The sequence below is a fragment of the Pygocentrus nattereri genome, chromosome 14 (genome assembly GCF_015220715.1).
Source record: "Pygocentrus nattereri isolate fPygNat1 chromosome 14, fPygNat1.pri, whole genome shotgun sequence".
NCBI classification, from domain to species: Eukaryota; Metazoa; Chordata; class Actinopteri; order Characiformes; family Serrasalmidae; genus Pygocentrus; species Pygocentrus nattereri.
Genome location: NC_051224.1, coordinates 23,177,501 through 23,190,551, shown reverse-complemented (window position 1 = coordinate 23,190,551; position 13,051 = coordinate 23,177,501). Strand labels below are relative to the sequence as shown.

At 42.3% G+C, this 13,051-nt stretch overlaps 2 protein-coding genes across 3 annotated transcripts in view; one reads left to right on the top strand and one right to left on the bottom strand.

Moving 5' to 3' along the window:
* rarab (retinoic acid receptor, alpha b) overlaps nt 1-13,051 on the bottom strand; it is a 205,870-nt gene that overhangs the window by 95,438 nt on the left and 97,381 nt on the right. The window lies entirely within an intron of this gene.
* Nucleotides 6,044-7,817, top strand: LOC119265139 (CD276 antigen homolog). The gene is made up of 4 exons (XM_037544787.1): nt 6,044-6,117; nt 7,064-7,104; nt 7,238-7,558; nt 7,669-7,817. Exons 1-4 carry the CDS (start codon nt 6,113-6,115, stop codon nt 7,815-7,817), a joined length of 516 nt encoding a protein of 171 aa, XP_037400684.1. The 5' UTR covers nt 6,044-6,112.

Sequence of the window (13,051 nt, the reverse complement as noted above, 5' to 3'; positions counted from 1 at the left end):
GGCCATCATTTCATAAATTGTTAGCAACATTCTTGACTAAACTATTCCTTTTAAATGTTCCAGATTTAGAAGTGGCACAAAACAAGACTAACACATTTTAAAAAGGTAGCATGATGTAATGGTAATTTGTAGGGACCAGTTAGCATGACGCAATATTAGCTTTTCCTGACTGAACTATTCCTTTAAATCATTTGAGAATTCATTTTTTAAAGCCTTTCCACAAGATTCACCACATCCTTCATAATACAGTCGCACAAAAAGTGCCATATCAACACAAAGTAAAGGTGAACGCATGAAAGACACAAGCTGGCTGTGTGCCTACATGATGGCAGGAGGAGCGTGATGTGATGCGCTGTAATATATTAAAGCCAGGCGGTCATAAGAAACAAATGAATTCTGGGAGACGAGCCAAAAGAGCGTCCTCAACAGCGAGGTTTCTCGCGATCATGTGATGCCCTCAGACGCTTTATTGGGTTTTACTGAGTGAACTGATGATGAGCTCTCTCCTGATCTGCTAACAGACCTCTTACTCAAATACCTCCAGACTCTGTTACACACCTGGCCACTTTATCAGAAACCCCTCTCTTAAGAAGAGCCATTTTGTCCTTTCAACAATAATCAAAGCACCTTGGGAGCCACAAGATTTTATATCCATTTTGCCACCTCGGCTGTAAATATGTCTCAATGTGCGCTGATGTACTAGTATGGACTAAAAATATAAAAAATATAAAAATATAGCTTTTCTCACATCTCCAGCAGGAAACTTTTCCACAAAAGTAGATCAGTTTCTTGTAAAACGTCTCTCAATGTTCAACTTTTTATGAGGCTGAAGCCGTTTCTCATTCACCATCTTCTTGTTTGAATTTTCCCGTTCCACCTTAAATGCCACCAGAATGTAACTGCTGCACCATTTAAGGTGGAATGGAAACATTCAAACGAGAAGCTCATTCAAACTTCAGCTCTGCAGCTTTTCAGTGTTTGTCAGTTTCTCACTGCATATTAAACATATCAGGAAACCAGCCTGAGTGACTATAAACAAAAATGAGTCCATTCATCTGTAAATTATCAATGTTTGTCTTAAATCTCTCTCTTTGCCTTTTCATTAGCTACTAGCTAGGTGCGATTATCTGTGTTGCTATGGTGACCAGCAGTCTGTGCCGATCTTCAGGGTTAAAGCGTGAATCAGCAGTTCTACATTAACTCCAGTGTTTAAGATCATTTACCATTAAACTGTGTTGAACGATCAGCAGAGCTTTACTTTATTGTAAAGGAGGATTATTTTATTTTTACCTACAAATCTAATTTCACTAAGGAGGGCAGTAAAAGATCTGCATGTGGCTCCAAAGCCCCATGTTGCCGACTTATGCTTTAGCCCTATAGGTTTGGCCAAAAATCTTATTTCACTTGCAGAAACCTGCCTAAATGAAACCTGCACAAATTTGATTTCTGGCCATTGCTTTAATGAGACACCCCCGTTTAGCTGTAGTGGAGGCTTTTTACAGTTCCTCCTTTCAAAGGCAGGCTTTCTTACTCTCCACTGGAGAAGGCAAGGGGAATAAAGGTGTGTCTGGCAGCTGCCACAGGGCAGAGTGCAGAATCAAAGCAGACGGCCTAATAGCGGCTCACAGACGTAATTAGCAAAAGGAAACTCGTTCCATGTGCCACGAATGATTAGCAAATGATCTTTTCCTCCAGCCCAAGAGAAAGTGGCCCCTGCTGCTCACCCGCCGTCGCTTTGCTCTGGTGCAATTTAGCCAGGCTGAATCTGGATGTGATCGATTCAGACATGGTGGCGAATGGGCCTCCGCACCTTCTAGGAGGGGAGTTACACAGTGATGAAAAAAGAACAGCCAGGGCCGAGAGCTTCGATTAAGTTGTATTTTTTTGTACCATTTTCTTTTTTTTCTGCAGTTTTTGAGGTAGAACCATGAAACTTTGGGCTTGCAACACTTTAGCAACCAACTGGGATATCAAAGCAATGTCCAATGTCCTAGCAACACCTTAGCAACCATAGCATAAAAATGGCCTAGAAACACGTTACTATCCACCTGTATCTATCACCTAAAATAGCAACGGCCTAGCAGCACATTAGCAACCATCTGCGATAGCACAGCAATGTCCTAGCAACAACTTAGCAACCACCTGAATATAGCTTTACTCAAGCATAAGAATGGTTTTATTTGAAATGTGTTTGTATGTGTGTATATATACGAAATATACTGAAATCATCAGAAATGTTAATTCTACAGTGCCAAGTTTTTGGCCATATGTCCCACTACTAACAGCATGTGCACGTCTCAATACAAGCAGTGTGTGTGTGTGTGTGTGTGTGTGTGTGTGTGTGTGTGTGTTGCGGCCTCCTCAGTCAGTACTAATCTGTCATTAAGAGGACACTGCTGGCTCCTGCCACTGAGTCATGCCTTAACTAAATGGGGTCGGACTGATGTGTTGCTTTAATCAACCCAGCCTGCCTCTATTAATTATACAGAGAGACAGAGAGACAGAGAGAGTAAGGAGAAAGACAGTGGGAAGAAATTTACACACAGTGTAAAGGGTTCCATGTATCTCCATCTTTGTCTTTTCGGTTTTTGACAATTTTATAATACATGTTACCTTTTACATTGTGTGTAAAATTCATGATGAATGGACCAAAAGAAACAACCCAAAATGACTTGGAAAAAAAAGTCTGGTTTCATTAACTTGCATTATATATATATATATATATATATATATATATATATATATATATATATATATATATATATAGCGCTATGGGTCTGAAAGGATGTGCAGCTGTTCAAGAAGAACCTCACTTAGAAAAGGAGATGGTGCAATAATTGCTCCACACTGAAGCTTCTGTGTGATTTTCTGTTAAAATGTTTTTTGTTTTTCTCACTGACGATGAAAAAATTAATAATTTGTATGTATAAGATCACAACTGGAATCTCAGTCACACACATTCAGAGAAACACCTCAGACACCTCACAGACGTATGTGTGAATGTGTGTGTGTGTGTGTGTGTATGTGAGTGTGTGTGTGAAGGTGTAAAGGAGGGGTGTGAGCGTGTGTGTGTTTGGGTCAGAGGATTTCACACTTTCCCTCCTGAATGTGTGTGCTGGACTGGAAGAGAGCAGAGTGTGAACCCCCACCCCCCACACCCAGAGTTCATCAGAACCACAGATCGGCTGCAACCACATCAGCACAGCACATTAGCTTTAGCACCACAACTATGAGGCTAACACAGCTAATGAGTACTGAAGCATATAGCCCACCAATTAGCACAGTGCTAACTGAGTACACACACACACACACAGAAAGAGATACAGAAAAAAGAGAGAAAGAGACAGAGAGGGGGGAAGGGGGAGATAGAGAATGAGAGAAAACAAAGAAAGAGGTGGAAAAATTAAGTACTATCAGTCAGAAAGACAAGGAAAGAAAAAGAAAGAGCAGAAGACAGGAAAGAGAGAGAATGAGAGGATAAAGAAAGAAACAGAAATAAATAAAGAAAAGAAAAAAGAAATGCAATATGTGAAAGAAAGAGAAAAAGAAGGGAAAGAGGGAGCGAGACAGAGATAAAGAGAAGACAGAGTGAGAGAGATTATGCTGTTTCTCCTCCTCGTTCCTCTCTCCTCTCGTCCTTCCTGCCCCTCCTCTCTCACCGCTCCCTGTTTTACTCTTTTTCCTGTCTTGCTCCTGCGCTCTCCTTCTCCCCCTCTTTCTTTTCCTCTCTCTCTCTCTCTCTCTGATTTATGGAGTGCAGTGTGAAGTGGGGCAGAAAGCCCTCCCTCTGTATGCCCCCCCCTCCTCTCTCTCTCTCTCTCTCTCTCCTTTTTTCTTTCCATCCCTCCCTCTCTCGTATTACCCTCTGGTGAGTGATAAACAGTGTCTGCAGCAGTAAATTCAGCCTCAGCCTGACAGCACTCCAATACACCCCCACCCCCCCAGACACACACACACACACACACACACACACACACCCACACAGGTTACAGGATTGTTTTATATAATTTTGCCCTCATACATCTGTCCCATATATACTGTCTTAGTGTAAGTGTTGGTGTGTAATACTAATATAGCCTATATATTATATAAAAGTACTCTAGTGCTGCTGGAGTGTTTAAACACCTCAGTGTCACTTCTGGACTGAGAACAGTCCACTAATCAAAAATATCCAGCTAACAGCGTCCTGTGTGCAGCGTCCTGTGTGCAGCGTCCTGTGGGCAGCGTCCTGTGACCACTGATGAAGAACTAGAGGATGACCAACACAAACTGTGCAGCAGCAGATGAGCAATCGGCTCTGACTTTACATCTAGAAGGTGGACCGACAAGGTAGGAGTGTCTAATAGAGTGGACAGCGAGCGGACACAGTGTTTAAAACCTCCAGCAGTACTGCTGTGTCTGATCTACTCGGACCAACACAACACACACTAACACACCACCACCATGTCAGTGTTACTTCAGTGCTGAGAATGATCCACCCCCCAAAGAGTACCTGCTCTGTGAGGGTCCATGGGGGTCCTGACCACTGAAGAACAGTGTAAAAGGGGGCTAACAAAGTATCAGAGAAACAGATGGACTACAGTCTGTAACTGTAGAACTACAAAGTGCAGCTATACAGTAAGTGGAGCTGATAAAATGGACAGTGAGTGTAGAAACAAGGAGGCACCTATGCCTGATCTGCGTGTATGTGACATCAGTATTATATAGTAGTTTATTATATATTAATTAGTAGTATATTATATATTAAAATACTAATATTTCACACACACACACACACACACACACACACATATATGTATATATACATATATATACTGATCAAAAAAATAAAGGGAACACTTAAACAACACAATATAACTCCAAGTAAATCAAACTTCTGTGAAATCAAACTGTCCACTTAGGAAGCAACACTGATTGACAATCAGTTTCACAGCTGTTGTGTAAATGGAACAGACAACAGGTGGAAATCATTGGCAATTAGCAAGACACACTCAGTAAAGGAGTGGTTCTGCAGGTGGGGACCACAGACCACTTCTCAGTACCTTTCTGCTTTCTGGCTGATGTTTTGGTCACTTTTGAATGTTGGTGGTGCTTTCACACTCGTGGTAGCATGAGACGGACACTACAACCAGGTTCCCTTGTGGAAAGCCTTCCCAGAAGAGCAGAAGCTGTTACAGCTGCAAAGGGTGAGCCGACATCATATTAAACCCTATGAATTAAGAAGGGGATCTCACTCAGGTTCATGTGAGTTTGAAGCCAGACGACCGAATACTTTTGGAAATTTAGTGTACATATATACACAGTGTCTATAGTACCACTGCATTATTACACAGTACTTACATAATAACTACACAGGAACTGTTCCTTTATTATACAGTGTAAGTAACACTGCACTACAGGAGCATTTCTGTGTAGAGGACACACTTGTGTAATTACACAGGCTCTACCGCTGTAATCCAGCCTTAATGTTGACCAAATCATCAGTAGTTACAGTGTTGTTGCATACGTTATTCATGTGTAACTACACGGTTATTACAGTATCACAGTATCTGCACCAGAAGGGTTTGGATAGATATGAGCATCACATGGACTGAGGATTTATTTTAGATGTGATGAGTTTGAAGAAATAAAACTATCATACAGTTATTGTCCCCTTTATTAGGGACATTTAGTGATCTTATAGTAAAACTGTGCCTCTAAACCGCATTTTGCACAGTTTTTGGAGGGTTTTTAAACAATCTGTCAGTCTTTTAATGCAAATGCATTAAAAATATTAAATATAACACCAACCCTTTGGGCAATCAGAGCAGCTTCTGTGGTGCTGAAGTAATTTATAGAGTGGTGTCACGGGGGAGTGATCTATTACCCAAAATAGGCATCAGTTCTGAAAAAAAAAGAAGAAAATCTAATAAATGATATGTATATTTTTTCATTATTCTTATTATTACTATTACTATTTTTATGCAAGGTCTCTGAATTTGTCTTCATATTGATACACACGAGGTCTTGTATTTCCGCTTCCGCAACTATCGGTTTGTTTTAAAAGCGGAAAGCGGAAAGCTTTGGAGGTTTGGTCTCTTGGTTGGTTTAAACCCACAATCGGCAGACAAAGATGAGGTAAGAATGTCGTATGAGGTAAAACAAAACAAGATACTATAGTTAAACAGCAAAACTGCTGCTACTTGGGGGTTTTCCTTTAGCGAAGCTAGCAGACCTAACAGAGCTTGAACTAGAACCTACAAAAACAACAGGGCTACCTTTAACCAGCTAGCGACAATGAACAATAGCACACCAGGATTCACCTCTCATGCCACATTACTCTCCGTTTTCTTAGTTGGTCGCGCTGCCTCAAACAGATCTGATCAGTTCGGTAGCATCAGCCAACTGTGTGTCTGCTCTTTATCTGCAGCAGCCCAAACAGATTTTAGTAAAGATGTTTACCGTCACACAACCCCAAACCCGACCACCAAACCTTGAACCACATCCAGGAGATGTTAGTGTTCATGGTGTAGCAGGTATAGCAGCATGTTGGGGTCATGTTGAAGTGCATTTCTGCCAGCTTCTTTGGCACAAAACAAGTTTCTCTCTGTTTTCTGACTTAAGAGCTAACAGAGCTACAGAGCTAACAGAGCTACAGAGCTACAGAGCTAACAGAGCTAATAATTACAGTTGCTAACTGAAACTTTAGTTAGCTCACTATAATGAAACATAACAAGCCAGCATTTACATTTAACACCACGTTCTACTCCATTCGCTCCACAATCTGCTCCAATTAGTTGGTCACACCACCTCAAACGTGGTCTGTTCTGTAGCTTTAGCTAATCTCACAGCTCGTCTGTGGCTCGTCTTCTGAAGGTTCGGGTCACTCAAGAGTGTTCATTTACTGCAATGTTAGCACGTTTTTTCCATAAAATGGAATCATCAGCCTATGCAGAACCTGTTTCTGCAAGCGCTTTGCAGGGACAGGAACAGCCGTATCTTAGCGGCAGGCTCCGTGTATTTCTGCCGGCTTCTTTGGCACAAAACAAGTTTTCCTCTCTTTGTTTTCTGACTTTTTCCTCAGATGCTGTTTGTCCTTAGTGTTCCTGCTGCTGATGCAGAAAGGTGAGCACATTTTACACCTCAATAAGCAAAGATTTAACAGACTAAAGCTTCACTGAGGTTTCACACAGAGAACTAAAAGCCAGACGGTGCCTGGACACCTTTGATTTGGTGTGTGTTTTGGTATCTGTTTCAGTTTCCCTGCTGGAGATTGAAGGTTTTGTGGGTGACACCGTCATCTTGCCATGCCTTAGCAGTGGTAAAGAGCTGCCAAATAAAGTCACCGTATTCTGGAGATTCAGAGACAGCGGCGCCGTGTACAACATCGTCGACAGCAGAGCGTCGTTGGATGAACAGGATGCACCATTCAGAGGCCGAGTGGACAGCTTTCCAGACGAGTGGACTAAAGGAAACTTCTCCATCAAACTCAGCGGTGTGAAGAAGACGGATGGAGGAATGTACACTTGCTTCATTCATGAAGTCAACATTCAAACAACAATATACCTGATTGTTAATGGTACGTCTGAACATCTAACACGTCATTAATATTTTAGCAATAAACAGAAAAGAGCATTTCCTTTCATTTTTCTTTCACGTTGAAAAGATTTATTTGTTTGTGTTCCACAGAGACACTGAGACCTTCTGCAGCACCATCTGAGATGAAGAGCGCGAACGTTCAAATGAGACCAGACAACCTTCTGCTTTTTTCCACACTTCTGTTGGCATTTATTTTTTTGTACTTTTTTCTTAAATATAACAGTTTGTCCTTGCATTAAAAAAAAAAAGCTGTAAAAATGAGACATTTGGTAAAGCTTTTGTTTTGGTAGTGACAAAAAGGAATTTTCAGTCATTTGTTTTATTAATATGACTACAATTAATATAGAGGGTCACTCAAAGCAGAAGGGTTTTAAAAGTCAGTACAAAGTCCAAAATGTGTTTTCGCCTCTGAACTAATTCAGTTGAATAATCCATACATGGCTAAACCATCATGAATACTGGCTTTTCAACTGTGCCCTGATAACAACCTGGGTGGTCTTTAGCCAGATGGACACATCTGTGTCCATGATTTCCCAAAAGAATTTCAAATGTTGATTCGTCGGACCACAGGACACTTTTCCACTTCACTTCAGCCCATTTTAAATGAGCTCAGGCCCAGAGAAGGTGGCAGCGTTTCTGGGTCCTGTTTATATTTGGGTTCTTCTTTGTGTTTTAGAGTTTAAACAGCATTTGTGGATGCAGTGATGAACTGTGTTCACAGTCAGTGGTTTTCAGACGTGTTTCTGAGCCCATGCAGTGATTTCCACTACAGAATCATGTCTGTTTTTAATGCAGTGCTGCCTGAGGGCCCAAAGATCACGGCCAGCAGATACTGGGGTTCAGCCTCGTCCCTCACAGACAGAGACTTCTCCAGATTCTCTGACTCTTAGTTTTTCTTGAATGGTTGTTTGTACACACAAAGTAAAGGACAACAGGTATTTGTCATTTTTCCCGTTTTTGAAACACTTTTTTTTAAATCTATGTATTTATCTAGAATTCTTTACTATAAGCAAGTTCATCAAAGATGACCTGTAATAACCAAACAGGACAACGCACACTGACCCCATGCAGCCACTGACCTCACTTATAATGAGGGAAAGGCCTCAGGATGTGTTCTGGTTACTGTTGCCTCAGTATTGATCTTGTTGAAATTGAGTGTAGTAATAAGGTTATTATAAATGCTCTCTGTAATGTGACGTTACCTGCTGCAGGATTTGGGTCCACTTTATATTATGCGTCGCTAATAGCTGTGTAGTTACATGTGAACATGTGCTGAGACATTATAACAGTACAGCAGACGTGCCCTCTTCTCAAAACGTAATCTGTATAACATTAATTAAATGTTGCATTTCCCCAAAGCAACGTCTGTATTGCAACTGCATTATTACACAGTACCTACATAATAACTACTGTCCACTTCTTATACACTCACAGAAATATTTAACCCTAACTTTTAAGATTTAGGTCATTTTATTACATGACAAATTCCCATTTACTTTTTTGTGTGCTCAGGTAGTGCAGCTCATCCAGGATGGCACATCCATGCCAGCTGTGGCAAGAAGGTTTGCTGTGTCTGTCAGCATAGTGTCCAGAGGCTGGAGGCGCTACCAGGAGACAGACCAGTACACCAGGAGATGTGGAGGAGGCTGTAGGAGGGCAACAACTCAGCAGCAGGACCGCTACCTCCGCCTTTGCAAAGAGGAACAGTAGGAGCACTGCCAGAGCCCTGCAAAATGACCTCCAGCAGGCCACAAATGTGTCTGCACAAACGGTTAGAAACCGACTCCATGAGGATGGTATGAGGGCCCGACATCCACAGATGGGGGTTGTGCTCACAGCCCAACACCGTGCAGGACGCTTGCCATTTGCCAGAGAACACCAGCATTGGCAAATTCGCCACTGACGCCCTGTGCTCTTCACAGATGAAAGCAGGTTCACACTGAGCACATGTGACAGACGTGACAGAGTCTGGAGACGCCATGGAGAGCGATCTGCTGCCTGCAACATCCTTCAGCACGACCGGTTTGGCAGTGGGTCAGTAATGGTGTGGGGTGGCATTTCTTTAAAGGGCCGCACAGCCCTCCATGTGCTCGCCAGAGGTAGCCTGACTGCCATTAGGTACCGAGATGAGATCCTCAGACCCCTTGTGAGACCATATGCTGGTGCGGTTGGCCCTGAGTTCCTCCTAATGCAGGACAATGCTAGACCTCATGTGGCTGGAGTGTGTCAGCAGTTCCTGCAAGATGAAGGCATTGAAGCTATGGACTGGCCCGCTCGTTCCCCAGACCTAAATCCGATTGAGCACATCTAGGACATGTCTCCATCCACCAACGCCACATTGCACCACAGACTGTCCAGGAGTTGGCGGATGCTTTAGTCCAGGTCTGGGAGGAGATCCCTCAGGAGACCATCCGCCACCTCATCAGGAGCATGCCCAGGCGTTGTAGGGAGGTCACACAGGCACGCGGAGGCCCCACACACAATACTGAGCCTCATTTTGACTTGTTTTAAGGACATTACATTAAAGTTGGATCAGCCTGTCGTGTGTTTTTCCACTTTAATTTTGTGTGTGACTCCAAATCCAGGCCTCCATTGGTTAATAAATTAGATTTCCATTGATGATTTTTGTGTGATTTTGTTGTCAGCACATTCAACTTTGTACAGAATAAAGTATTCAATGAGAATATTTAATTCATTCAGATCTAGGATGTGTTATTTGAGTGTTCCCTTTATTTTTTTGAGCAGTGTATAATAAATGGTTGTGTGTGTGTGTGTGTGTGTGTGGTAAGCTTGGGTGGTCATTGTCAAATTATGTGCTTTGATAATTTCCTAAGTGAAAATAAGTGGGCTGTGCAAAGGTTATGGCACCTTTTGTGTTTTTCCAATATGTTAAAAGTCAGCAAATAAACAGAAACTGTCATTACTTTTTTACAATTTATTATCGCAGTTAGTCTCTGTAGAGGAGGTGTTCACATATTTTTTGTGACAAAATCAACAGATCGCAGAATTTGACTGGGAACATTCAAACTTTTTAGTATGACTACACGTATTTTCTTTAACCCTTGTGTAATGTTGGGGTCTGTGGGACTCATTTTCAATGTTAACTTAAAGAAAAAATGATGTGAGTTATCATTATTTCAGCCTCAGATTCTTGTCCTTTGCTCATGTTCTGTGAGGAACATATAAAATGCTTCACTCTATTCATGCCCCACACATTTATATTACACATGCGGTGTTGGGGAGTACAAGTGTGGAAGTGCTGCGTCCTTCACTCTGTTCTCCTTCTACATGGCCTGCTGTTAGTGTGTCATTTTCTTAATAATTGTAAACAATAATTGTAAACAACAAGGCCAGACATAGTAATTATATATTTATAGGTAAATAATCAGAGTTATAGTAATTTTGGGGGTATCTAATGCACATGCAGGTGCTGGTCTGTTGAATTAATTTACTCTGGGAAGGTGGGGGGGTTGTTTTGGCTCTGCTCTACAGGAATAGCACATGAGAAACATCAGCTCCAGTCAACCATGTGACACACACACACATACACACACACACACACACACACACACACACACACATATACACTGTCCTCGAGTGTCAGCATGATCTCCCCAAATGACCCCCTACTATGAAGACCACCCGTCTGTCTGTGATGCACCAAACTGCCACCACTTACTGCAAATTACAACATACACTTATTCGTCCCACTGAAAACAGCACGTCTCAGGATTAAAGCGATAGATTAGCCATACCGAAGAAGCAAATGGGGCAAATGGAATTTGCAGTAAGCATTAAACTAGCATAGCCATCACCTAAGGCTGGGCCAAAAATGTTGCGATAATAAAAAATTCTAATCAGTCGATACGTATCGGATACATATCGCGACAAATGTCCAATTTGAAAGGCTGCTTTTTGCTCCTGAGTGGTCAGTTGCTGTTTTAAACTGTCCTTTATGTGGAACAGTGGAACATTTCACAAATCTGTCATGGGAGAGTGGGACAAAGTTTCTGGTTTTTACCAGCTGGAAAAGCACAGGCACAGTTTTTGTAAGAGTCATCATTTTTAGGATAGTAATGAGCTATCTGGTTACAAGTGCTAGACTGTATAGTTTCTCAACAATGTCGACTTAGTACATACAGCAGACATTAACTGGTTCAGTAGGTCAGTGATGGATCATACCACAGCTCTACCATCACTCCTACCACATCCATATCAGAGCATATCACAGTATTCAGACACCAGCTAGCAGACGACTGGGTTTCTCTATAGTAATTTGAGGGGTGAACTGCAGTATATCTGATGCTCGCTGTGTAAAAGCATTAAATGCAGTGTGTTTCTCTCACAAGCAGAGTCCTCCTTTTAGATATGTCTAAACTCAGATTTTTTTGTCTTGTTTAATCTACTGTAACATCATTTCGCTGTGTTGTGTGAACAAAACAAAGGAGATGATCATGGGCTACAGGAAACAGCAGAGGGGTGGTCACTCTCCCCCATTCATCAAGGGAGCCGAAGTGGAGAGAGTCAGCAGTGTGAAGTTCCTCGGCATACACCTCACTGATGACCTCACCTGGTCCCTCCACAAAACACTATTGTGAGATCTGCCCGTCAGTGACCCTGCGTAGGCTTAGGAAGTTTGGTGTGCCTCCTCAGATCCTCACCAACTTCTGCAGATGCACCATAAAGAGCATCCTCACAGGCTGCATCACTGTCTGGTACAGCAGCTGCACTGCCTGTGACCACAAGGCCCTTAAAGGAGTGGTGAAAACAGCAGAAGCCATCACAGTCAATGAACTAGCAGCCTTACAGGACATCTACCAGTCCCGCTGTCTCAGGAAGATCAAAAAGATCCAGTCAGACAGCATCACCCAGCACACAGCCTGTTCACCATCCTGCCATCAGGCAGGAGGTTTCGCAGCATCCAGGCTAGAACAACCTGGTTAATGGACAGTCTCCACCCACAGGCTGTCAGGCTTCTGAATAAGCTGTGAAGCTGTGGGTTCTTCCCAAAGTACCATTTCACTCAGTCACCCGATCAGTATTATTATTATATCATATCATCTCTGCTATGGACAATAACACCTTAACATTAAGTCACTTTAAAGAACTGTAATGCCAGGGAGCGAGGAGGCGGACGCATATGCGGAGATAAGCAACTTTTATTCAGGGCAAATCCAGGGTCGTAGCCGATACAGTCCAGGTTCAGATATCCAACACGAGAGTCAGACATGACAAAATCTCAAAACAGACAAACAAATCCAACAGAACAATGGTACAAGCAAAGCACATCAAACACTACAAACAACAAAGACCAGCGACAACTAGTGGCAAACACAGCGCTTAAATAATCACAGGGTAAATGAGGGACAGGCGGAAACACAGGTGGAAACAATCAGGGGTGGAGTCACGAAACGAGGGGGCTGGACTAAAAACCAAAACAAAAACACATGGGCTAAACCAAAACACAACACGA

Coding starts and splice junctions, on each gene's coding strand:
- LOC119265139 (XM_037544787.1), top strand. Junction 7,105..7,237: donor CCTGCTGCTGATGCAGAAAG/GTGAGCACATTT, acceptor TATCTGTTTCAG/TTTCCCTGCTGGAGATTGAA. Junction 7,559..7,668: donor AATATACCTGATTGTTAATG/GTACGTCTGAAC, acceptor TGTGTTCCACAG/AGACACTGAGACCTTCTGCA.